This window comes from Lynx canadensis, chromosome D4 (genome assembly GCF_007474595.2).
Source record: "Lynx canadensis isolate LIC74 chromosome D4, mLynCan4.pri.v2, whole genome shotgun sequence".
Taxonomy (NCBI): domain Eukaryota; kingdom Metazoa; phylum Chordata; class Mammalia; order Carnivora; family Felidae; genus Lynx; species Lynx canadensis.
The window spans coordinates 91,979,144-92,004,801 of NC_044315.2; the positions used below are offsets into that span (position 1 = coordinate 91,979,144).

General features: G+C 61.4%; 1 protein-coding gene across 1 annotated transcript in view; it reads right to left on the minus strand.

Annotated features, from left to right (window-relative positions):
* The window catches only part of ADAMTS13 (ADAM metallopeptidase with thrombospondin type 1 motif 13), a 31,833-nt gene that overhangs the window by 1,491 nt on the left and 4,684 nt on the right, over positions 1-25,658 (minus strand). The window contains 27 exon segments of the mRNA XM_032592312.1: positions 755-931; positions 1,261-1,407; positions 1,931-2,222; positions 2,855-3,059; positions 5,582-5,764; positions 6,703-6,832; positions 8,270-8,390; positions 9,000-9,176; positions 10,105-10,247; positions 10,250-10,269; positions 10,770-10,899; positions 10,989-11,124; positions 13,022-13,203; positions 14,347-14,427; positions 15,122-15,242; positions 15,587-15,735; positions 16,137-16,263; positions 18,494-18,557; positions 18,655-18,806; positions 19,100-19,204; positions 19,934-20,096; positions 20,578-20,718; positions 22,215-22,361; positions 22,480-22,604; positions 22,760-22,843; positions 24,793-24,858; positions 24,860-24,942. Of these exon segments, the coding sequence (XP_032448203.1) occupies positions 755-931; positions 1,261-1,407; positions 1,931-2,222; positions 2,855-3,059; positions 5,582-5,764; positions 6,703-6,832; positions 8,270-8,390; positions 9,000-9,176; positions 10,105-10,247; positions 10,250-10,269; positions 10,770-10,899; positions 10,989-11,124; positions 13,022-13,203; positions 14,347-14,427; positions 15,122-15,242; positions 15,587-15,735; positions 16,137-16,263; positions 18,494-18,557; positions 18,655-18,806; positions 19,100-19,204; positions 19,934-20,096; positions 20,578-20,718; positions 22,215-22,361; positions 22,480-22,604; positions 22,760-22,843; positions 24,793-24,858; positions 24,860-24,942 (3,651 nt within the window).

A 25,658-nucleotide genomic window follows, 5' to 3' on the forward strand; every position in this document is an offset into this window, starting at 1 on the left:
GACCCTAGGCGAAGGTGTTAAATGCTCTGAGCTTCAGTTCCCTCCTCTGTAAAGTGAAGGTAACTGTCACAAAGGCCATTGACATTAGGAGCCCACGGGAGCCCCGCCTGCCTGCGCCTCCTGCCTGTGCCCCTGGTGAGGCAAGAGCCCATGTGCGGGAGGGAAGCCAGAAGAGAGGAGCCTGAGAAGGGGTGGCCCGCCCTTGAGCACTCAATGCCTGTGCTCAGGCACCAAAAAGCTACTCGCTGAGGGGTGGGGGGGGGGCAGGCAAATCTCTGTAGAAGTGAAGACTAGGGGGCCCAGAAACCTCTGGAGCTGGCTAGGGAAGCCACCTTCAGCCAGCTTGGGCTGTTGGGAGAGGGAAAGTCCCCTGAGACCTCCAAGAGGGCTACTGGAAGACACCAGTGGGGCCACGGGATGCCATCCTCTACCTGAGGGGTGTGTGTGTGTGTGTGCGTGCGCGCTCACTCACACGTGCAAGCATGCACGCACACACCAGCTCTGTGGGGGCTGAGCAGAGAGGACACCGCACTGGAACAGGGCTGGGGGAAAGCTGCTCACAGAGGACCTTGAAGGGTCTTGAGGGACATGAGTGCCAGGGCAGCCACCCATGTGGCTGCAGGGGCCTAGCGAGGGACCTCGTCCTGGCACAGGGAGCTGGTGGTGTCCTCCTCCATGACAGTCAGCCGCCCGGTAGGCGGCACCCGCAGGGACGTGGGGGGGAGGCTCTGCTCCCCCCCCCCACCCCCCATACCTCTGTGGGAGGCTCCCGGGGCAGGCTGGCTCCGGTACCGCAGCACAACTCCGCCTTCCGGCCGCTCACGGCGCTGCCTCACCAGGAGCGTGTTGGCTCTGGAGCTGAAAGTCATGTCCGACAGTTTCCCGCACATCTTCCTCCACGTGAGCCTGCTCCAAAGCAGCAACATGTCCCCTAGGAAGTGACGGAGTGGTGAGGGTCCAGCACCCCCTGCTCTGGGCGGGCAGCAAGACGGCCCTGGGGTAGACTGAGCTGTGGTCGGGTCCCAACCGTCCCACTTCCTGCCTTTGTGGCTCTAAGTCATCGGACACAGCCTCAGTTTCCCCATCTGCAGAACGGGGACAATCGCACGACAGGCTCGAGATGGCCATGATGATTATTGGGGGGGGGGGGTGGAGAATGCACTTGGTGCATCCCGCTGGGAACGGGGCAGGCTGGAGTCCTGCTCACCAGTGCCCGAGGCCCCACACCAAGACCGGTGGTGCGTGCGGCCCCAGACGTACCAGTGCTGCAGTTGAGGGAACTCTCGAGGACTTGAACGGTCACCGCCTCACCCAGGGGCCGCCCGATGGCCACTACACAGTCAGCCTGCCCTGGGCCTCGCATGTCAATGGTTCCTGTCGGCTCAAGGTGCTGCCGGCCACAGGCGCCTGGAAAGGAGGCAGGAGCACAGGAGAACGGAGCTTCAGGGCGGGGCGTTCCCCGAAGGGAGGCCCGGGGTTTTCCACGCTGGGTAGGAGACGGAGAGGTAGGGTGGCTGACAGCTTCCTAGGCCCAGCTGGAAAAGCATTCTTAGGTCAGGGGAGGGGCTGCATGGGTGCAGGCAGGGCACAGAGCCGCTTCCAGATGCTCCAGTGAGAGGGAGGCAGTGTGGACAGCAGCACGTGGCCTTGCGTCCCACAGACCTGGGTCGGATCCTGTGAAACCTCAGGCTGAGGGTAAGGAAAGCGAGGTGCACTCGGCCAGCAGAAGCAAAGTGGAAGGAGAGGGCCAGCCTGGAGCCCCACCTCCCAAGGCCACGCCTTCAGCCCCCGCCGCACCTAAGGGCTGCTTCGCAGGATGACCCCAGGAGGTCCCCACAAGGAGGCTGTCCCAGCTCTCCCAGCTGGGGACGGCTTTGCCCACCCTTCCCGCAGCCAGCCAGTGCCCAGACAGAAAGTTGAAGGACATAACTGGACTCAGCCGGGCTTTCCTGGGGCCCAGGCAGAAGCCCCTGAAGCCGGGGAGCTGGGGAGAGGAGGTGGGCCTGGGGCCGGGGCCGCTCCGGAGGAGCACCAGCAGTGGCTTCCTCGGGGGGCGCCGGGCTGGGGGTCCCCTGCCCAGCGCAGGGCCCAGCCCAGCAGCCCCGCACCGTGGCTGGCTTGGGCAAGTGCTGGCAGAAGTGGGCTGGCACCGGAGCCTGGGACCCGGGTCCAAGGCAGGCATCGTGCCGGTGCTGAATGCCGTCTCCGCAGGAGACAGAGCACTGCCGGGAGACAAGAGAGGGAGTTGAGGCTGACCTCGCCAGAGGGCGTCGAGGACAGCAGTGACCGCTGGCCAGGCATGATCTGATCTCACTTGTGCACAGCCCGGGGGGCGGGCACACGTCTCCATTCCACAGGTGAGGAGACTGAGGCTCGGAGGGGTTACCTTGCCGGGTCACGGCACCAGCACCCCCCCTGCCCTCCTGCCCTGCACTGCCCTCGTCTAAGCTCTCGTTTCCACCAGGACCCGACGCCCAGAGTCCTTGTGCCCAACGCCGGAGGTGGCTGTCTGCTTTGCCTCCTCTCCCCCTCCCGACCATGAGCGAGATCTTCCCGCAGGAGACCTAACCACATCTACCTTTGTCTTTCCACTACCTTGCGAGGTGACGGCGCCAGAAAGGCAAGAACGGAGACCTGAGTCACCTTCCCCTTCGTGGCCTGGTGTCTCCAGACCTCGGTCCAGACCCGCCCCTCAGGTCTCCAGGCTTCGCTGTGTCTTCTGTCTCTAGGTGCCCTGACTACTTCCTCCCGCCCCAGTCTCCCCCTTCCTTTCAGGGGTCACGATGAATCCAAGCCCCCAGGTCCCTGCGTATGAGGACCCTCGGCCGACGCACGCCCCAGCTGCCGTGCTCACCTGTGTCCAGGTGCTGACACGCCACCGGTAGGCGCAGTCGGCGGTGATGCAGGGGATGCTGGCCTGCGGCCTTACCAAAGCTACACAGGCCGCCCCGTCCACCTCGACGTCCTGGCCTTGGTCGAACTGCACACAGGCCACGGAGCGCGTGGCGGTGCCAAGGCCACAGCTGGCTGAGCATGGGCCAAGGGACACGATCTTCCACCTGCGAGGACAGAAGACCCCAGGGTGCAGCCCCGAGCCCAGGAAGGGTGGGCCCTTCCCGTCCAGGGCTCGCGGATCCTTAGTTATGCAAGTGACAGGGACGGGGGAAGAGACGCCCTTGGATAAGGGAGAACACATCCCAACATCGGTCGGTCCTGCCCGTGTCGACTTGTGATTAGCCTCAGCACCGCCTTGGCACCACTGACATCTGGGGCCGACGGTTCCGTCGGATGCGGTGCAGGAGGTTCACTCCACCCACTCGCCAGATGCCAGTGGCAACCCCCCTTCCCTAGTCACGGCACTTAACGTGTGTCTGCACATCTGATTCGAAGGGGCACGGGCACCCCCATGTTCATAGCAGCGCTATCGACAATAGCCAAAGGATGGAAAGAGCCCGAATGTCCACCGACGGGTGAATGGATAAAGATGTGATTTATATACACTTGCCGATGAAAAAGAATGGAATCTTGCCATTTGCAACAACGCGGATGGAACCGGAGGGTATTAGGCCAAGTGAAATAAGTCAGAGAAAGACAAATATCGTAGGGCTTCGCTCATCTGTGGAATTTGAGAAACTTAACAGAGGAACATAGGGGAAGGGAAGCAAAAGTAAGATAAAAACAGAGAAGGAGGCAAACCACAAGAGACTCTTAAATACAGAGAACAAACTGAGGGTGGATGGGGATGGGAGATGCGGGGGGTGGGGAAAATGGGTGATGGGCACTGAGGAAGGCATTTGCTGGGATGAGCACTGGGTGTTATATGTAAGAAGTGAATCAAGGAAAGGAAAGGAAAGGAAGGAAGAGAAAAGAAAAGAAAACAAAAGAAAAGAAAAGAAAAGAGAACCAAGGCTGGGAGAAAAAAAAAAAAAAAAGAAAAAAAAACAAAAGAAAAGAAAAGACAAGAAAAGAAAAGAAAAGAAAAGAAAAAAGAAAACCAAGGCTGGGCTTCTGGATGGCTCAGTTGGTTAAGCGTCTGACTCTTGCTTTCTGCTCAGGTCGTGTTTTCACGGCTCCTGAGTTCGAGCCCCTTAGCATTCTCTCTCTCCCTCTCTCTCTCTCCCTCCCCTGCTGTGCTCTGTCAAAATAAATAAAGAAAAACTTAAAAGAAAAAATGTCTCTAGACAATGCCGCCCCCCGGTTGAGAAACCGCTACGCTCAGTGAAGGAACAGACAGAGAAATCAACAGCGAAATAAACGCCAGGGCGTAGCACATGCTATGAAGAAGAGGGCAGAGCCGAGAGTCACGGGGTGGGCTGAGTGTGCCGTTCTGGAGTGGCGCTCAGGGAGGACTCCCCACCTCTCTGCTGCGGTGCTTTGAGCAGAGCCTGGACGCAGACCAGAGAAGACCCGTTCTGCCAGCGGGAAGGCAGCCACAGAAGCCCTGAGGCAGGTGCCATCGGGGGAGTATAAATCCCAGATAAATTCCCATACGAATGACTGGGCTGCGCGGCCAAGGGACTTCGGCACAAGCCAAGAGACACCGGTGTGGGTGGTAAGTGGACCATAAAGCCACAGTATTTAAAACACTCTGACACGGGGACGGGTGGGGGAATTACAAACAACGGAAGCCGATAAAAAGCCCTGACACAGATCCCAATGTACACAAGGATCTAGGACACGATTAAGGGGCCGTCGGGGGAAATTCAGTGACTGACGTGGAGAAATAAAGTGTGCTCCCGACTTTGCGACAGACCCCAAATAGATGACAGGTGAGCTAAGCGTTTTAATTGGAACGAATTCTTATCCGTAACGGTGTATTTCTTTGAAGCCAAGGAGACCGACAGGAAGGAAACATGGCAATACAGCGCGTCTATTAAGGCTGGTGGCGGGACACGGGTGTCTGTTCCCTTGTTTGGGTACAGAAAAGCAGTTCGGTGGTAAAAACGCAAAGCTCCCGGGGCGGCTGGGTGGCTCAGTCGGCGAAGCGTCCGACTTCGGCTCAGGTCACGATCTCGTGGTTTGTGGGTTCGAGCCCCGCGTCGGGCTCCGTGCCTACAGCTCAGAGCCTGCTTTGGATTCTGTGTCTCCCTTGCTCTCTGCCCCGCCCCCGCTCACACTCTGTCTCTCTCTCACTCCGTCTCTCTCTCAAAAATAAATAAACGTTAAAAAAAAAAAAAAAAACAACAAGAACGCAGAGCTACAAAGAAGCAGCCGTGGAAGCAGGGCCGACCAACAAGGTGACTGTCTGCTCCTCCCCGTCAGGCTCCCACCCCACCCCTGGACCTCGTCGGCTGCAGCTACTCTGTCCTGTGCCCAGCAGGGACCAGCCGCGGACTCCGCGTCAATGCTGCCCCCTCCCGGTGAAGCCCCCCAGCCCTCCCCACACCCGCGCACCCCACGGGCACGCCACCTGCGTTTTGTTGGAACGTCACCTCGGACGCCTAGTGCAGCCTGCCAGGTGGTCCTGCTTCCCGAGCACCGTCTCCCGCCAGAGCCACCCTTTAAGCCCCACCGCGGCCGGCCGGGCGTCCACACGCTCCAGGACCCCGGGCTGCTTGCCGGACACCTGGGGGCTGCTGACCTGGGTGGGCAGGGCTCCGGGCCGCACGGCTCCTGCTGCTCCGGGCGAGGCAGCCCCAGGCACCGGGTATCCGGCAGGATCTCTTCGCCCTCGTCCCTCCCGTGGGCCCGTGCGCAATACAGGATCCTCCGTGCGACCCCTCCTCCGCAGCTCACGCTGCAGGCTGCCAGCTTGTACTGCCACCTGGGGCAAAGCGGAGTCAGGCGGCGCCCAGAGAAGCAGGTCCCATTTCCCCAGACCGGGAAGGGCCTGGCAAGGGCCTTTCTCCGAGGGTCACCTTCACATCTCCACCGAGAGGCCGGGCCCAGTGGACAGAAAACACGCGGGAGAGCCCATTCTGCAGAACGCAAAGCTAAAGGCAAACCGACGTGTTCGGAGGGAAGTTGGGGGCGAGGCAGGGGACCCAAGGGAGCCTGCAAGGATATCTGTCTCTAGTGGGAACCCCAGCCCCTCACCGCGCCCGGCCGGCACTCCTAATCTTCCTTCCCGCCACGTTTGCCACATCCCCCCACCCGACTCTGTCTCCCATCCCCCCCCCCCCCCCCCGCCCCTGGCGCCCGCTCCGGGAGGCCAGGGATGCCTGTCTGTCCGGCTCCCTGCTGGGTCCCCAGGAAAGGGCAAGCGATAAACGAACCGTCAGCCACATGGGCCCACGGCATCCCAGACCCCGGGAGACAACACTCACACGCTCTAAACGTTACCCACCCCCCCCCACCGCCACAGCCTTCCCGGACGCCAGTGTGACCTGCTCCCGCAGGCGAGGACACGGAGGGTCAGGGGCTTCCTGGAAGGCGATGCCTGGGACCACCCGTCTCCTTGGGAAGGGGCCCACCTGGCAGGGCAGGGCTCCGGACTGCAGTCCCGGACGGGGCGGGGCCTGGGCAGCGGCCAGCACTCGGAGTGAGGCAGGGGGATGGGGCGGCCGCGGTCCAGCCTCACGCAGCGGACAGCCAGTGGCACCCGCCCCCCTCCGCAGGTCACTGGGCACGGCGCCAAGGCTCGGGTCTCCCACCTGCAGTAACAGGCCAGCGTTCCCTGGGAGGCTACACGCCAGGGTAAGACTGCTTCCTCCCCGGGGGACCCAGGCTGCCGCCCCCAGCACGGTCTCCACCCCCACTCACCAAGCCGGGCACGGGGCAGCCTGGCAGACCTCCCGCCGGCTCCCAGGCTTGCTTCCCAGGTCACATAGCTCTTCCTGGACAGGGGTCCCCAGGACAGAGTCCACGCACACGAAATGCAGCTCCTTCAGGCCTGCAGGGAGGGAGCAGAGGCCCCGAGCCCCAAGAGGAGGATTCGGCCAGAACTACAGGCTCCCAGCTCTCTGGAGACTCTAGCAGATAAGGCCGACGTGGGCTCCAGCCCTGCCTCTGCCACTTACCAGCTGGCCAAGTCACGTGTTCGGGTGACTTAACCTCTCTGAGCCTCGGGTTGTTCATCTGCCTAACGTGCAGGGGTATTTATAAAGACTTAAAAATTTTTGTTAATGTTTCTTTTTGAAAGAGAGAGAGAGAGAGACAGACAGACAGAGTGCAAGTGAGGGAGGGGCAGAGAGAGGGAGACACAGAATCTGAAGCAGGCTCCAGGCTCCAAGCTGTCAGACGCGGGGCTCAAACTCACGAACCGGGAGATCATGCCCTGAGCCGAAGTAGGACGCTTAACTGACTGTGCCAGCCAGGCGACTCTAAAGATTTTTTTTTTAATTTTTTTTTTTAACATTTATTTATTTTTGAGACAGAGAGAGACAGAGCACGAACGGGGGAGGGTCACAGAGAGAGGGAGACACAGAATCGGAAACAGGCCCCAGGCTCCGAGCCGTCAGCACAGAGCCCGACGCGGGGCTCGAACTCACGGACCGCGAGATCGTGACCCGAGCCGAAGTCGGACGCTTCACCGACCGAGCCACCCAGGCGCCCCAAGATTTTTAAAGCACAGATACAAAGTGCCTGGCACATAGTAGGTCCAGAATAGCTATATGAGAATCTCTTAATGTGTTTCTGATGACGATGTTATCAGGGCTGGTTTCCTTGAATCTCTCCTTTAGGAGCGTCCTCGAAAGAAATCTCTGGTCTTGGCTGTACACATGCTCAAGTTTCACGAAGCAAGCGGTTAGCGTTTTGGTTTAAGAACGCGGCCTATCTTGGAATTTTCTTCTGGTTTGGCTGCCAGGAAGCTCAGAGCTAAGTTTGGGGCCCTCCTCTCACTGCTTTTCCACACCTTAAGAAATACATCTGGGTGCCAGGACTGCTGGGTTTTATCATCTTTTCCTATCTTTCAGCCAATCAATGAACACATTTACACGACTGTCTGCACTTTGCCCCGGTCCCCTTGCGTATTATGTTACGTTCTCGTGGAGTTTGGATTCTCTGTAAGCCCACCCAAATGCTTCTAGAACTAGGTAAAACGCGGGGCGCCTGGGGGGCTCGGTCGGTGAAGCGTCCGACTTCGGCTCAGGCCATGATCTCACAGCTCGTGAGTTCGAGCCCCGCGTCGGGCTCTGTGCTGACAGCTCGGAGCCTGGCCTGGAGCCTGCTTCGGATTCTGTGTCTCTTTCTCCATCTGCCCCTCTGCCGTTCACGCTCTGTCTCTCTCTGTCTCTCTCTCTCAAAAATAAATAAACATTAAAAAAAAAAAAGAACTAGACAAAATGTAGACAGGTAAGAGTTAGCTAACGAGCCCTGGGGGCCTTACCTCGACTGCAGGAGACAGAGCACGGCCCCGCCAGGGGAGTCCACACGTGTGCGGCGCGGGCCCCCGGCCTGGCAGGGGCCGGTGGGGATGTGGCCTCCTCCTCTAGAGACCGGGGGTCCGTCTGCAGGGAACAGGGAACGAGCCGCTGGGTCTGGGTTTCACCCTCTCGATCCCCGGGCACCTGGCCTCCAGCCGTGCCGATCTCTTCAGGAGCGAGCGGAAGCGGTCAGCAGCACCCCCAAAGGCTGCGCCCCTCCCTGCCGCCCCTTTCTGGGGAGATGTACTTCTGGCTGCCAGAGAGCGCCCTCAGCCCACACCCACCTTGGCCTCCGTATCACGGTAGCGCAGGGCTGAGGCTGGGGCTCGGGAGCCAGATCTGCAGGCGCCCTTGACCCCGCAGCCCCCACCAGTCTGGAGGGGACAGGCTTGGCTTGTCTGAAAGCAACGCCCGTCAGCCAGGGCCCCGGGACGCAGGCAGGAGTGTGTGTGCTGCAGGGAACTGGCAGCATTCTAACAGGGTCTGGGCTTCGGCCTGGCTTGCCGGCCGCAGCGGGGCCTTCCGGTAGGTCCCGAGCCTTTCCCCTAAGTTTTCCCTCTGACCGGGGCGGGGGGATCCCGCGCACAGCAGGACTGCGCAGGGACAACCTCTGCGCTCTGGCCAGGAGGCGGATGGTAACCAGCGCTCCCCGTTCTCTGGCCAGAGAAGCACCCAATAGCCCAGGGCACTCACGTGGCCCTGTGCCGGAGGACACGCTGTGGCCACGCACGGCTCGAGGGCGGGCAGCTTCTCGTCTGTGGAGCAGGGCCCGGCTGTGGCCAGCGCGTCCGGGCCACCTGCCCCGTGCACACACGTCCCGTTGTGCGAAGCCAGGTGGGCCTCACAGGCTGATGAGCACGCGTCCGACTCCTGGCGCCTGAGGAGGATGTGGGACTCACATCAGGCCCTGTCCCTGCCGTTGGGCCACAGGTACAGCCCAGCCCCTGGGGCAGGAGGCAGCGAGCCTGCGCCCCAGGATCCGAGAGCTCAGAGAGGCGCCCCACCACGGAGCAAAACCCGGAGGCCTCTCCCTGCAGCGCGGGACGAGCGGCTGCCGGCATCCACGGTGACACGGCCCTCACCCTCCTGCCTTCCAGAGAGGACAGCGGGCCTCCGTCCACGTTATAATATCACTGCCGTGACAGAATCGGGTCACCCAGATCGGGGACGGCCGCTGCGTCTCGTGTGCGTGCGAACCCTGACAGGTGGCGTCGGGCCCGCGGCGCCGTGTTGAGGATTCGGAGGCAGGCGCGGGCCTCGGTGGGACAGGGGGGTGGATCCTACGACTGCCACGGATGGGAGAGGGAAAAAGGAGCCCAAGCCACGCGTGGGCCACCAGTGACCTAGGCCAGCCCCCTCGCCGCCGGACAAGCAACAAAACCGGGGCCCCGAGAGGGAAGGGACTTGCCCCGGTCACCCACCCAGTATATGGCACATCAGAATGAGCCAGCTTGGACGCTGAAGGGATGGGGGGAAGGGGTGCCGGTTGCAGACAATGATAGCAGTGACAAAGTGACCCTTATTGCTTTCCATCTGTGGCTTCGTCACTTGGTCCTCACAGCCCCTCCATGAGCAGCGACCCGGGGGTTCAGAGAGGGAAATGGCCAGCCCGGGGTCTCTTGGATGGCAATTCTGAAGCCGGCCACTCCGGGCCGCCCCCGCCTCTCACTCAGGAGGGTGGGGCCCAGCCAGAGTCCTGGGGAGGACGGGGCACTCTGGAAGGGTAGGGCTCGGTGCAGGGACGAGCCCTGCCAGGCAGACGGTGCCCCCGCCTCCCCCGCCTCCCCCGCCTCCCCGCGCTCACCTGCCGGGGCCAGGCTGGGGGGTTGCGGGTTTCCAGCACTGCCGGCTGCAGGGCCAGGGCTCGGCACCGGGCAGGGGGCAGCGTCCTCAGGAGGCTGCCCTGGGCCTCCACGAAACGGACCGCCCTCTCCCACGTGCGCCCAAGTCTCCAGTGGCCCAGCTGAGCGGGGAGGAACAGAGCCGCTGGGGCTCCGGCTCCCGGAGGACCGGCCCAGGAGAGGCGGTGGGAGACAAGGCGGACCTGTCCTGCCACCTGAGCCTCGGGACAGCTGTACAAAAGTGCTAGCGGGTGTGCACCAGCCCTGCACCCAACAGGGACAGCCTGGTCCCTCGCGTTACGCTCCTGCCAACGGTGCATGCAGCTGCTTTCCACCGTCACCTCTCTGAACCTCACCTCCTCCCTCCCAGGGAGGCGACCACCTCCACCCTGCGGCGAGCTCAGAGCGGGTGCACGCTGCCCTTAGACGAGGTGCAGCGGGAATGGGTCACACTAGGCTGACCCTGGCACCGCCTTGGCCCAAATCTCGGTGTCCTCGCCTGCAGGACAGTGTCCGGGACGGCAGAGAACACGCCTGGAAGTGGCCTCGCCGAGCCCAAGCTACGTGGACCCCGCAGCCAGCAAGAACCCAGGGGACGCTGCCGGGCGCAGACAGCACTCACTCTGGGGGGCAGGGCCCAGGGGCGCAGGACTCTGGCCACGCTGCTGGCCGCTGGCTCCCTTCGCACCGGGCAGCCTCTGCCCACTCGTTCCTGGCCTGGTCCAGACAGCTGTAGGTCACCCAGCGCAGCCCTGGGGTTGGGGGGGGGGGAGGGGGAGGCTGAGCTACCTCGCCGCAGGGGGCGGAGGGTGCTCCGGGCCAGCCCCACCCCGGGCCTCACCTGCCCCACAGCTCACGGAGCAGGACCCCCGCACGGCGGCCCATGCCCAGGCCTGTGGCTGCTTCGGCTGGAAGTAGGTGAAGGTGATGTCTGGGCGCGCAAGGTCACCATACTCCTCCCCGTAGCGCCTGTAAACCTGCGTGAGACAGACAGGGGCCGGGCTGGCCCCCCCCCCGCGAGAGGTTCTAACACCTGTCCCCACGATGCCTCATTTGGCCACTCAGCATCGGCACCGTGTTGTTTGTTAAAACCCGCCTGGCGGGTCCTGCCTCAGCGGTTCTCTCTCGAGCGGCCCAGGAATCTGTATTTTTTTACCCACAGAGTAAAAGGTGCAGACAGCTGCCAGGCGGACACATCCGGAGCAGTGTTCCCGGGGCGGGGGGGGGGGGGGTTGGAGCTGGGGGCCGAACCGGGCTGTACGAGGAGGCAGGGAAGGAGTGAACGGCTTACCAGGAGGCTCCCTCCAGCCTGGCTTGCACTCTGGGGGAGCCCCCGGCCGTCTCCCCCCGCGGTGGGGGCAGAGGTGGGGCTGCCAGACCAAAGCCAAGGGCCACCAAGCCTCGGACCCCTCCCTGAGGGTTCTCAGGGCTATTTCAACACATGCTAACTTGCATCCACCCCTCCAGGCGCCTTCCTCGGCAAAGCACACGTGCGGACACGTGCAGAGGAGCTCGTGCCTGGAGGATGAGCCCGAAGCCCGTGCTCCCGTGTGCCTCTGTCCCCAGCAGAAAGACCCCGCATCCACCCGGTGCCAGCGACTGCTGCCCATGCTGCCGGGCGCGTGTGTCCCCTAACCCCGGGAGGCGGGACGGCAGCCTCCTGCCCATTCTACAGGAGAACACTGAGGCACAGGGCGGTGGCATACACAGGCGGCAAGGGCAGGGGGAGAACCTAGCAGCCTCTGCGGAGGACAGCGTGGCTTGGGAGAACATTCAGCTGGCAGGCCTGGCCCTGTGCCCGTCCCTCTGTCCCACGGCTCCCGGGGGGTCTCACTTTCCCTCGATTAGGGTGGGGCGTGCCCACCCTCTGGCACCTTCAAGATCCAAGCCAGCAAGCCCTTTAGCAGCGGCCACCTTTCAGGACGTGCCCCCCTGCCACACGCTTAATGCGCCTTATTTTTTTTTTTAATTTTTTTTTTTTTTCAACGTTTATTTATTTTTGGGACAGAGAGAGAGCATGAACGGGGGAGGGGCAGAGAGAGAGGGAGACACAGAATCGGAAGCAGGCTCCAGGCTCTGAGCCATCAGCCCAGAGCCTGACGCGGGGCTCGAACTCACGGACCGCGAGATCGTGACCTGGCTGAAGTCGGACGCTTAACCGACTGCGCCACCCAGGCGCCCCTAATGCGCCTTATTTTTGACAAACGGATCTTGACAAAACTTCGTAACGTAGGCATGCCTAGCCCCATTTCACGGGTGGGGAAATTTAGGCTTAGGAAAGTTCATGCCCTTGCCCAAGCTCTTGGAGAGCCGGGATTCAAACTCCAGTCCGTCGGAGTCCCAGGGCCTGGCCCCTTCACCTCTGGGTCACCCTGGGCTGACGCGGCTCCAGGAGGGATGCCCCCACAGTGGGTCTCTAATCAGGGCATCACCGACGGTCTCGCTCCCCATGCCCTCCTCGGGCCAGGTCCGACACAGGCCTGATCCCCGGTGCACCTGATCGCCCTGCATAGAGCCCCCTCTGCACCCTCCCTCCCCAACCCCCAGTCCCCAGGGGGTGAAGCCCCCACTCTTCCCGTGGCCAGCAAGATCCCTGCAGATCTGTCCTGCCTCCTTGCCTGGGGCGGGGGTGTGTGTCCCCTTCCCTCATCCCTCCTAGTTACCCATCCTGGGCACACACTGTTCCCTCAAGACGCGTTCGTCACTCCCTGCTTGGCCCGGCCAGCTCATCTCTGACCTCAGCAGCACAGCCCTCTCCTGGGGAAGCCCCCGACCCCTGCATGCCCACTCTCAGAACGCCAGGGACCCCGTGGGCTGACTGCTGAGCGATACCAGGAGGAGGCCCCACTGACCCCCCCAGGCCCTCCTGGTCACCTGGATCTCCACGTCTTCCTGAATGGGTCCCCGGATGCGGATCTCCTCCAGGTGAGGCAGCCGGTCCTCGGTGAGGGTCACTCTGTACTCGACACGGCTGTCCTCCAGGAGGGAGGGGTAGGTGGTGCTGGGAGAGATGCTAGAGTTCCCGGCCACGATGTAGCGCCCTCCGATCCGCACCGCTGTGGGGGGATCCAGCCTGTCAGCAGGGGGAGCGCCACCCCACCCCACCCCAGCCCCACGGCAGGTGGCCGCCGGAAGAGGTTCCGGTTTAAGGAATGGGGTGGTGGCAACCACGGGACGTGATCTCTGCTGCCACATCTGTAGCCTCCCCCCCAGGGTCCCAGCCCTCCCTGGGGAGCCCATCTGCCTGGCGCCTCGGTGGGTCAGGCGGTCTCTGCAGCCAGCAAGGCACAGCCTCCCAGGTGTGCACAGGCATCTGACCACAGAGAGCGTCCCCAGGGGGCACCTGGGGGGGGTTCCGTTAGTTGAGTGTCCAGCTCTTGACTTCGGCTCGGGTCATGATCTCACGGTTCGTGAGTCTGAGCCCTGTGTCAGGCTCTGTGCTGACAGCGTCCCCGTGTCGGTGGCTCTGCGCCTCTGCCCAGAACCTGGTGAGCACTGTGGACCTGCCGTCTCACCAGGCGCGCTCACATGGAGCTCTCCAGGCAGCTTCAGGGGCCCAAGGACCCCCAAGCGCCCCCACTCCGGATTCCAAGGATGGGTGTAGGCGCCCCCGAAATCAAGAACCACCGTGGCATTGGGTAGTAACGCAACCGGTCCAAAGACAGACGTGGCCTTTGCCCTGGGCTTCCAGGCAGGAACTTGCGTCACACCTGATAGCTGTATCTTTGTTTAAGGTGGGGGCTGGCCAAGCCGGCAAGACCAAATACGCGATTTAGACAGCAGCTCTGAGTCAACTGCCTCAGCGAGCCGAGATGGAGACCATCCACGTGAGGAATCGGTCTGCCGGTCAGGCCTCACGTCTACATGATGAAGCCCTAATTCAAACTGGACGCTGAACCCCGGTGAGCTCCCTGGGTTGGCACTACTCGGTGCATGTTGTCACGCTTCGGTGCTGGACACGGAACCCTCCCACGTTCTGCCCTAGGCGTCTCTTGCTCTGGCTTTATTGTCTAAGCCATAACTGCGGGTATAAAAGCTCTCCAACTTCTGGGGATCCTCCTAGTGACGTATCCACCCTGGCGGTGCTCAGGGAACCCCCTGAACTTGTAGCTGGCATCCGAAGTGAGGGCATCTTGGGGTCTGTGCCTCGCCGTTCGCAGTCTGGCTAACTCTGGGTGAGTGCCCTCTGCCCAGCTCACCCAAGTGTGTGAAGAGAGGTTTCTGGTTGGCGACGTATATGCTGGTCAGGTTGCGGGTAACCGTCAGGAACGTGACATACTCTAGAAGGAAACAGGGGAGGGTGGGTGGGAGGGTGGGTGGTCCCAAGTCACTTACATCGCAGTCAAAGGGAGCAAATTTCAGGTGTACAGGAAAAAGAGCCTCAGCCCCGAAAGCTACCAATACAATGGGGCTGCCTCCGGCAGTAGAGGGCCCCCTGTCACCCCTCGGGCTGTAGAGAGCCCCGTGTCACCAGGGGCCAATCAAAGCCAGGCTGGGCAGCCACCCTCCAGGGTGCTGCCCCGGCCAGGAGGAGGGACTGAATCCAAGGTTCTGGGCTCAGCGTGTGACCCGCCACAGGGAGGTGGGACTCAACTCCTCAGCTGGCCTTCTAAGCGCCCACTTTGCAAATGACTTGACCTCCTTTATAAACAGATCACAGCCAAGGGATTCCCAAGTATAACATCCCTTCTGATGGGATTCCTTGGGTAGGAAGGGCCAGGCCGGCCTCCCACAGACTGCCCAGTATCCTGGTTTTATCTGCATCACAGCTACTGTGAGCAGTCATTCCCAAAACTCCATTGCCCCCCGCGGCGGCCTCATCAGACTCCGAGCTGGGTGGGGAGGCTGGCGAGGCGGAGGGCAGAGGCCGAGGCCCATGAGGAGGGTCCGGGGCTCACTGCCAAGGCTCTGAGCTGCAGGTGTCTCTTGGAGGCTGGCAGGGGCCCGGCCATCCACCCCGAGGGAAGCCCCTACCTCTGGCTCTTCCGGCCGTGAAAGAGCCGTTGCGGGGGCTGCACGTGCTGTTGTCCCCTCCACACACCTGGCACGCGTCTCGCACCTGCTGGGAGTCCATCCTGCCGTCACAGCCGAATGTCTGTGCAAAGAGCAGTGGCAGGTGACGCCTGTCCCACCGACCCCACTGCTCTGAGGCCCTGGGATTCACACGACAAACTCGAGGCGTTTTGCGGCATCTGACCTCCATGCAGGAAGCAGGCATAAATGACTCCCCCAAGGTCACAGCGGAGCTCTTGACCCCCTGCTGACTCCAAGGTCAGTTCAGTGCCCTAGCATCACCCCATGCGGATTCCGCGGCACCTTCACAAGGACCGTGCCCGCAGACCGGGCCCTCTCCGAGCCCCTTAGCATCTGGCTTCCGACGTGACTGGCCGCAGGGCCACAGCGGGTGGGAGGGTACCTCCGCTGCCCGCACACGCGTACCCTGCAGCTGCCCGACACGCACAGGCTCAGGGTCCCGTCCTCCCGCCGACCACTTGGCACACACCGGGTCCCATCCAGGAAACTGTCCCCACGCCTCACAATGAAGGTCTCGCCGATGGCTCGGCACATGTGTCTGCACAGAGCGTCCCCTGGGAAGGTGGAGAGACAGAGAACCCTGACGGGAGAGTGACCGGGAGCTGGGAAGGCGGTGACCCTGCAGAGCACAGCCCAGGTGGGCCTGCCCTTGTCAGGGCCACCTCACTTCATCCTCCGGGTTTGGGGCCAGGGCCCCGCCTCCTGAGGCAGTGATCACGATCACGACGTAACGCTTGTTACCGCATCGAGCCAAGGAGCCCCCTTGGTGCTTCCCGGTGTCGTCTCACTGAATCCTTCCAACAACCGAGCAGGGAGACCCTACTTTTATTTCCATCTTACAGATGGGAACACCGAGACTCAGGCCCCTTAGCAAGGGGGCCGAGCCAGGACGCGATACAGAGCCTGAGTCCGAGCCCTGCTCTCAACAGCATCAGGGTGATGGGGGCCAGCCCACCTTGACTGTACTGCTCAGCGGAGCCCCAGCGGTAGAAGGAGGCGTTGCCTGGGGACAGGTGTAGCGGTTTCCTGTCCGTCCGGGAGCACTGCTCAGACATGAAGTCCAGCTGGGTCTTCTCACAGGCCTGGCCGGGAGGAGGCAGAGAACAGGCACAGGAGGGGCCCTGGGATGGGGGGCCTGGGGGCGGGGGATCTAGGACAGGAGCCTTTGCCACTGGGGACGGCAAGGCACCCCGCGGCACGAGGGCCACGATGTGGGTTTGCTCCTGGCTGTGCTGCGGTTCCCCATTCCATAAAGCAGGGGAGCCAAGAGCCTTTCTCTGCTGAGGAGAGAATCCCGGAGAATCTGCAAGGACACAGGGCAGGGCCTACCACCCAGCAACAAAGAAATAAAGAGCACTGCTCGCCTGCTCCCCTCCCTGAGCCCGTGCTCCAGGTGAGGACTCTGCCCTCCAGGTCTGGGGAGGCCCGTGACCGCCTGGAGAAAGTGGGAGGGAAGGCCTCGCCACGTGCAGACCTTGACACCACGTCAAAGGAGCCATCCGAGCGCCTCGCACCCAGGGTACTGGCCATGATCAAAGAACACCGGCAATAGGGGCGCCCGGGTGGCTCAGTCAGTTAAGCGTCTGATTCTGGATTTCGGTTCAGGTCGTGATCTTGTGGTTTGTGAGTTTGAGCCCTCAACCCTGACAGTGTGGAGCCTGCTTGGGAGTCTCTCTCTCTCCCTCTCTCTCTGCCCCTCCCTGGCTCGCTGTCTGCTCTCTCTCTAAAAGTAGAAAAAGAAAGAAAGAAAGAAAGGCGAAAGAAAGAAAGAAAGAAAGAAAGAAAGAAAGAAAGAAAGAAAGAAAGACGAAAGAAAGAAAGGCGAAAGAAAGAAAAGAAAGAAAGGCGAAAGAAAGAAAAGAAAGAAAGAAAGAAAGGCGAAGGAAAGAAGGAAGAAAGAAAGAAAAGAAAGGAAGGAAGGAACAAAGAAACAAAGAAAGAAAGAAGAAAGGAAGAAAGAAAAAATCTTAAAAAAAAAACTCATGGGCAATAAAGATGGGGAGTGGAGAGGATATGGAGAAAGCGGAACCTTTGCCCACAGCTGGTGGGAGTGCAAAATAGCTGGGCTGCTGTGCAGGATGGTTTTGGAGGCTCCTCAAAGACTTGAACGTAGAAACACCATACAATCCAGCGATTCCGCTTTTGTTTTTAACGTTTATTCGTTTTTAAGAGCAAGAGAGACAGAGCACGAGCAGAAGAGGGGCAGAGAGAGAGAGACACAGGGGGACGCAGAATCCAAAGCAGGCTCCGGGCTCCGAGCCGTCAGCGCAGAGCCCGACGCGGGGCTCGAACCCACGGACCGCGAGATCGTGACCTGAGCCGAAGTCGGACGCTTCACCGACCGAGCCACCCGGGCGCCCCTACCCAGTGATCCCACTTTCAGGTGCATACTCAAAAGAAATAAAAATTGGTGGGGTGCCTGGGTGGCTTCTGGCTTCCGCTCAGCTCACGATCTCACGGTTCGTGAGTCCAGGCCCCGCACTGGGCTCTGCGCTGACACCGAAGATCCTCTGTCTCCCTCTCTCTCTGCCCCTCACACCCGCACGCGCGCTCTCACTCTCAAAAATAAATATTGAAAGACAGGAATAAGAATTGGTCCTCGAGTCCACATACACAGCAGCACTATTCACAATAACCAAAAGGCGGAAATGGCCTAAATGTCCGTCAACAGATGGACGGATGACACGTGGCCCATCCACATGATGGGCTGCCGTTCAGCCACAGAAAGCACTGCACTTCTCACACCTGCTACACCGTGGATGACCCTTGAGGACACGGTGCTGAGTGACAGAAGCCAGTCACAAAAAGGCCACGCGTTGCGTGGTCCCATTTGTATGACATGTCCAGAACAGACGCATCCGCGGAGACAAAAGGTGACCGGTGGCTGCCAGGGCGGGAGGATGGGGGAGGGGAGCAACGACTTAACTGGTCTGGGGTCCTACTCCGGGCTGACAGAAGCGGTTTGGAACTTGATGGAGGCGGTGGTTGCACAACATTGTGAATGTGCTAAATGCCACTGGATCCCACCCTTAAAATGGTTGATTTTATGGGACGTGAATTTCACCTGCTCTTAGAACGGAGGAATGGTTTCAGGGGGTGCTGGGGGGGGCAGTGGCAGGTGGGGAGGGAGGGGGACACTGCAGGGACGTCCTGGAGTATGCACTGAGGTCCCAGTAGAGGTAGAACAGCACCCCCCTCTTTCAAAAGCGCCCTGGCGTGAGCCACGAATTACAGCCGCCCTGATCCTTCCACGCCCCCGGCCCCGCGCTGCCGACCTGACCCTCTGGCTGCACCCCGGGGAGGCAGGCCTACCTGGGTGTTGCACATCTCCGCCTGGAGGTCATCGCCCACACACGCACGCCCTCCAAAGGCCGGCCTGAAAATACCCACAAGACACAGGGGGTGACAGGGGAGCCACTCCCCCCTAGCCAGCCAGCCCTGACCTGGAGAACAGCGCCTCCTGCATGCAGTACCTGGGGTTGCTGCACTGTCGCCTCCTGGTGACCACCCCTCCCCCGCAGGAGCGGGAGCAGGGACTGGGGGGACCCCAGCTAGACCAGTGCCCGTGCACCACTCCCACGGGGGTCAGCTCCGCCAGGGAGCGGCAGTGACCTTTGGAGCACCACTGCGAGAGAAGGGCACACCATCGCACACCCAGGACGGCTGGCATCCCCAGGGCCCCGCGCCCGCAGGGTGGCCACACAGGCATGTACACGTGCTCGTGCCCCGCCCTCCCATCCTGCTCAGGAAACGAAGCTGAATACGAAAGAGGGCAAACCCCCGCGTGTAGGACAGAGGGGTCTGGCCCCCGCAGAGTGGAGGAGAAGGGCAGAGGCACAGAGGTCTGCAGGGTAGCGGGAAGCCGAGCGCCTGGTAGAGCCCGCCAGCCAACACATGCTCCGTCACTCCCGCTCCGACCTTCTGCTCGCCACACTCTGTCCCATCCAGGAGGGGAGTCAAGAGGCGGCTACAGACGCTTTGGTCCAGGGGGTCCTCGTGGCAGGAGAGAGCCTGGCACACGTCCTAAACGGGGACACAGGGGGCTCGCTGGAGGGGCTAGTGTCCAGCCTTAACTGTCCCCCCGCAGACCACGGGGGCACACACACCGCTCTGTGGGCACCGGTGGCCGGGGAGAATGGGCACAGCACACCTGTCCGTGAGCCCACGAAAATGTTTTCACTTTTTCTAAAATCAGCAGACAAAAAATGATTCTTTAGGTCAAAGCAGGTGTCCTCGTATGTAACGTTAACACGTCTTGTTATAACAACGCGAAGAAGAAAAACTTTATATGTTTTATAAAAACACTGATAACAATTCTCAGTATTCCCTATCGAGAAAGAGGCCCTGCTAGGGCAAAGGTGCCTGGGGCCCATGGAAGTCCAGGGAGGAAGACCGTCTTTGGGGAGCCGGCCCCCCTTCATCTCCCCTTCCCCCGCTAGCTCACACTCCTGCTATAGGATTCAGTGTGGAGGGGACTTCCTCCGGGGAGCCCTCCAGGTTCCCATTGGATCGGAAGCCCTTGGTGACTGCCTATTTAAGTCCCGCGTCCATGGGCTCAGGGGCTCCACGTAATCTGTGGGACACAGTCAAAAGGAAAACATGAGCACCCTCGCTCAAAATTTACGCATTTTAGGAGGCGTCTGGTGGCCTGGCACGGAGGGCGCTCACAGGGCACAGCGGAGCAGGAGCTGGGCGCGGGTAGAGGGTGCAGGGGCTGGGTGGCGGAGAAGCGGGACGGCCGGCGGGACTCACCAGGTGCCCCCTGGAGAAGGTGCAGGCCACCGCTGCAGGGCCGAAGGCGACGCGGCACTGCTCGTCCGCGCCGTAGTGGAGGCCGGGCTGCGCCCGGGGAGGGCTCCCCGCGGCCCCGGCCTGCGGCCCCGGCGGGTCCCACAGGCAGCGCGCCCGTCCTGCGCTGCGACAAGTCCCGGCTCAGACCCCGGGTGCACACCGGGGTGGAGGGGTGGGCGCTGGCGGGCGGGCAGGGGGTTCTCAGCGCGCACCCCCAGCAAGAGCTGGGACCGGGCTCGGGCCCCGGCGGAGGGGAGGTGGGGCCGGGGCAGATGCCCGCGCGAGGGAGTGGGGAGGAAGGGGATGAGGCAGGGGAGCGGCGAGGAGGGAGGGGTGGCTGGAGGGAGGGGCGGGGATGGGGCCGAATTGAGGAGTGGGCGCGGAAACCGGTGGACGCGAGAGGGTGCGTGGGAGTGGGGGAGAAACAGGATCCGCGCAGGGAAGGGTGGCTGGAGGGAGGGGCCAAGGAGGACGGAGGAGGGCCCCGGAGGGGGGGAGGGGACAGAGCGCGATGGGGATTGAACAGAGAGGGCTGGGGCACAAGTAGGGGTGGCCCCAAGTGGAGATAGGGCGGGGAGGGCTGCGCGGGTGAGGGACGCGGCTACCTGAGCAGGTGCAGCAGTTGCTGGCGGCTGCAGGCGGACCACGAGAGGTCACCCCTGGCGGTCGCCGCGTCCTGGGACGCCATCACGTGGCCGCTGGGCCCACAGCCGCTCCCGGGCGCGCCGTCGTGTTCCAAGCCCAAGCTGTCCCGGGGAGGCAACGCTCAGAGCCCTCGTGCCCCCTCCACCCGCCTGGAGTCCAAGCCTGGCCAGCCCTTCGGTCGGGTTGGAAGCGTTTGCAGACCCCACGGCCCCCTGGCCCCCCCACCAGCGAGCCCTGCCTCCGTTTCCCCCAGAGGGAGTGCTCAGCCAGCCAGCCAGGTGGTTCCTGCCTCTTTGGGCTAATAAATATCAAAAGGCTTTAGTGGCCCTTGGGTGGCTCAGTGGGTTGAGCCGCTGACTCTTGATTTCCACTCAGGTCATGATCCCACGGTTGGTGAGATGGAACCCCCCCCCCCCACTCTTGGGGCTCTGCACTGACAGGGCAGAGTCTGCTTGGGACCCCCTCTTTCTCTCTGCCCCTCCCCTGCTCATGTGCATGCTCTCTCTCAAAAATAAATAATAAATAAAACATTTTTTAAAAGGCTTTAGGGCGCCTGGGGGGCTCCGTCGGTTGAGCAACTGACTTTGGCTCAGGTCACGATCTCCAGGTTTGTGGGTTCGAGTCCGTGTGGGGCTCTGTGCTGACAGCTTAGAGCCTGGAGCTGCTTTGGATTCTGTGTCTTCCTCTCTCTCTGCCCCTCGCCTGCTTGTTCTCTGTCTCTCTCTCTCAAAAATAAATAAAAATTTAAAAAACAGGAAAAAAAACAACATACAGTATAATCCTGATTTTGCAAATAAAAACTATGTGTGTGTGGGTGCCTGGGTGACTCAGTTGAACATCTGAATTTTTTTTTTATGTTTATTTAGAGAGAGAAAGAGAAAGAGAGCGTGAGCAGAAGAGGGGCCGAGAGAGGGGGAGACAGAGGATCCAAAGCAGGGTCTGTGCTGACAGCAGGGAGCCCAGTGACAGGCTTGAATTCAGGAACCATGAAATCAGGACCTGAGCTAAAGTCAGATGCTTAACTGACTGAGTCACCCAGGGACCGGAGAGTCCAAGTCTTGATTTCAGCTCAGGTCATGATCCCAGGGGGAACGAGCCCACATCGGGCTCTGCACTAGCATGGAGGCTGCTTAAGATTCTCTCTCTCCCCTTCTGCCCCTCCCCTGCTCGCTTAAGCATGCTCAAGATTCTCTCTCTTCGTAAAATAAAAGTAAATATGTGTGTGTGTAAGACCTGACTACAATTACGTACAAAAGGTGAACAGATGTTACCTCTAAGGGCTGGGATTTGGGATAATTTTTACAGCCTGCTTTTCCTTTACCCGAATTTCCTAGAAAACGTTTTCTAATTGCGAAGTCTGTCTTGCTTTTGGGGGGAGGAGGGGGTAAAAACAATTTTTTTAATCACCTGGTAATCAAGAAATAGCAGATTTCCCAGCCCTTGCCCTCCTCCCCCCCCAAGTCCACTGAGGTCAAGGGTACAGGTTCCTTCCAGCAGACTCCTACAGGGCTGCCCTCCTACCCCACGGCAGCCTCAACGTTCCCTCCTGGGAGCCCCAGTCGGCTCCTAGACCTCAGCTTGGGGACAGTATGCCTACCTGTGCCCAATCTCATGGGCGATGGTGACCCCCAGGTCAAAGCCGGTATCCTCAGTGATGAGGCAGCTCCAGGAGGACGAGCAGACACCCCCCAGCTGGGTGACCCCCCGAACCTGCCGGTTACCATCAGGCAACTCCAGGTCAAACCTTGGGAAGGAAAAAGGCACCAGGCTGCTGCTGAGGGCGGGCCGCCTTTGCAGAGCAGGGGTGGGGAGGGGAGGACAGCTCCCAGGCAGGCTGGCGTGCCACGGGGGCGCTCGGCTACCTGGTGATGTAGAGGACCAGGTCGGCATGCCCAGGATCTGTGTCGTCCTCGGGGTTGACCGTCCTGCTCCACTCACAGACACTCAGCAGTGAGGCCGTGATGTTGGCTGTGATATTCGGAGCATCCTGGGGGTGGGGGGGTCACAGAGCCCGTGTTTATGGGACCTGCGCCACCACAACCCTGTCGCCGTCCATGCTACAGACGGGGAGAGCGACACGAAGAGATAGAGAGAATGGAAATGGGGTTTCCAGGGACTCTGGGCTCCCAGCTTGGTGCCTACCTCAGGCTGGGTCAGGGTGACCATCTTCACCAGATGCACTCGGAACTGAGTCCCCAGGGATGGGTCCCTCAGCAGCTCTGACCCCTGTGGAAAGGCAGGAGGGAGAGGTGACTGGTGGGTGGGCGGGGCCTGGCTGGGGCGGGGCCTGGAGAGACTGCTCCATTAGCAGTGGGGGGAAATGCTGGTCTCGGGGCTGGCGGCCAGCCACAGAGATGGGCAGACGTGTGCTGGTCCTCCTTGCTCACGGCTCAAGGAAGCCAACCACAAAGAAAAGAAAACCTGAAACCATGGGATGCAAATAATTATGAGTTTAGAACATTCCATTCCAACACCGTTTCCTGCTCACCAGACTCACCCCGTCCTTTCCCTTCTCTGTCCATCCGCCTGGAACACCCTTCTCTCCACCTCGGCTTGTTCCACCCGCGCCTCTCCAGGAGGCGGCACGAGGGCCTCCCCTCCCTCTGCAAACCCTTTTCCGGGCTCCCGACAGAGCGCTGCCCCCACCACCCCCCCGGCCAGGCTCCTGGCTCTCTCTCTCTCTCTCTCAGCACATCTGCCAAGATGCCCATCATGGTTGACCGTCTGTGGTTATTTGCAGCAGCCTGTCCCTGAATTAGACATGCCCCCCCACCCCCAGAGAGAGAACCCTGCCATCACTGGCCTCGGCTGACCTGAGTCTGAATCCGAGCTCTGCTGCGAACTACCCGTGTGCGCGTGATCCTGCTAACCAACCTTGGAAGCTCAGGTTCCTCATCTGTGACATGGAGGTAAAGCCTTCCGTGGCTATTGGCGGACTCAGAATGATGCCACGGGCACAGGATGGGTGCCCAGCCACGACAGTGGCTGTCACCACGGCCAGCCACCATCGGGGCAGGAGCCAGTCCGGTACCTACCACTGTCCCAGGTCCTCGTAAGACACATCAAGTGACCAGAGAGAGTACGGCTTGATGACCGAATTTCAGCAGAGTAGACGGGGGGAGGACCCCCCCCCCCCGCCAAGCTTTCAGGTGACTGAAAGGAAGTGTTTTTCACCTCTGGGGCTGCAGGCAAAGACCTGTGGACTCGGGCTATGTCTGCAAGGGGACAGGACCGCACGGGTGTGTCCCTGAGGCCCAGAGAACTGACAGCGGACAGGGTGGTCTGATGGCCTGGCGCTCTGAGCCCGGGGGGGCTTTTCCTTTTGCCCCAAACAGGTGGGCACGCCTAAGGCTGGGCACAAAGTGGCGCCAAGCTCTGCACATTCTTGGAGCGGGCTCTGCCTCCCTGCACGACCAACTTGCAGACGGCGGCCGTCTCCTCGTCCTGCCCGCCACCCGGCACTGGTGTCCATCCCCCGACGTGGCAGACACTCGCCGGCGGCCCAGAGCAGTCACCGCGTGTCATACGTGTATTCTCAAACTGCTGCACACGGGGTTTCATGCAGTCCGTTAGGTTACACGCGAGCGTCAGGTTGTTGAAACGCCCCTTTCTTTGCTTACCCTGCCCCCCGAGACGACAATCAGTGGGAGCCACTCTTCCCACGCCACCTTTAGCCCTAGAAGCCAAGGGAAGGGGGGGCCAGTAGAAACGGGGGTGCCCCTAAGAAAGGGAACAGAGAGGCCAGTGTGGGGCACCCCGGCTGGTGCCCGGGCAGTGCTGGCCGAGGTTCCCATGGAGCAAATGGACTTCAGGCCAGAGGCCAGACCTGAGGGGCCCTTGGAGAGAAGGGACCCAAGTAGCAAGAGGCCGTGGGGTGCACTAGGGAGCCAAGAGGGGCTCCAGGACCTCACCCGCCTCCACTGCAGGTGAGGGAGGGGAGGAGGAGGAAGGAAAGGACAGACCACACCCCTCCCCGCCCCAAAGCCCTGGGCCCCAAGCATGACCCCAGCCTTGCTTAGGTTTACACCCGAGTTCAGCCCAAGTTCAAACTACCAGATGAGCCAGCCCACTCACATTCGGCCCCAAGTCCCCGGTGTGGGGCACCGTGTCCAGAGGCTCCCGAGCCCCACCGCTTGTGTCAGCGCCATCCAAGGGGTCCGCTCCCCAAGGAACACTCACCATGTTGAGGTGGTGAGCACGTAGCGCTCAGTGTCCTCCTGGTGAGCCTGGTAGACGTCGGTGGCCCACGGCCACCAGCAGCTCCAGGTGCAGGACCCTGCCGGCAGCCCATCTCCGGAGGCGAAGGCGAGGGGAAGGAGGACGGCCTGGTGAGGGAGGGGGCAGGGCTCAGAGCGAAGGTTCCGGAAAGCAGACGACCCATAGCTTTGGCCGCCCACGGCCAGGTCTTTCTTGGACTTGGAGACACGGTTGTGAGCTCTGTCCCTGCCGCTTATCACCATGGGTTTACGGAGTCAGGGGGCCCGGTCCCCAGCTTTCTCATGGGAAAGGTGGGGAGCAGGGAATGCCTGCTCCCAGGCGGGTGGGCGCCGAGTGAGAGGGCCTGTCCTGGACCCAGTCTCAGCCCCTACCTCGGGCCCTCCGGGAGCCGGCCTCTAGGCTCCTCCGAAATCAATGGTCTCAGAGAGCAGAGGGGCCCGAGCTGTCGAAAGTCACTTTATATTGGGACTGTCAGAAACAGTGGCAGCTGGCCCAAGAGGCTTCTGGGTCCTGGATTTCAGCCCACCCCCACGGCCAGGTCCCATCAGCGACTAGCCATTCCGGAGCATTGAAAGGACCAGGTGGCAGGGCAGGGCCCAAGGAGGGAGCTGTCGTGTGGCTTTTACGTCCTTGGTGTCTCCCCAGAGTCCCACACTGGCTCTGCCCCCTTGATGTGCCCCCGCTCTGGGCACATGCTGGAGAACGGGGTCATCCCGAGATGAGCCCAAGACAGGACCCTGCTTGCACCTGGATGCAGCTGGGGGCCCGACGAGCAGGCCGGGCAGCCGCAGAGCCAGCCATGCCAGCCCGAGTGGCCACCTTC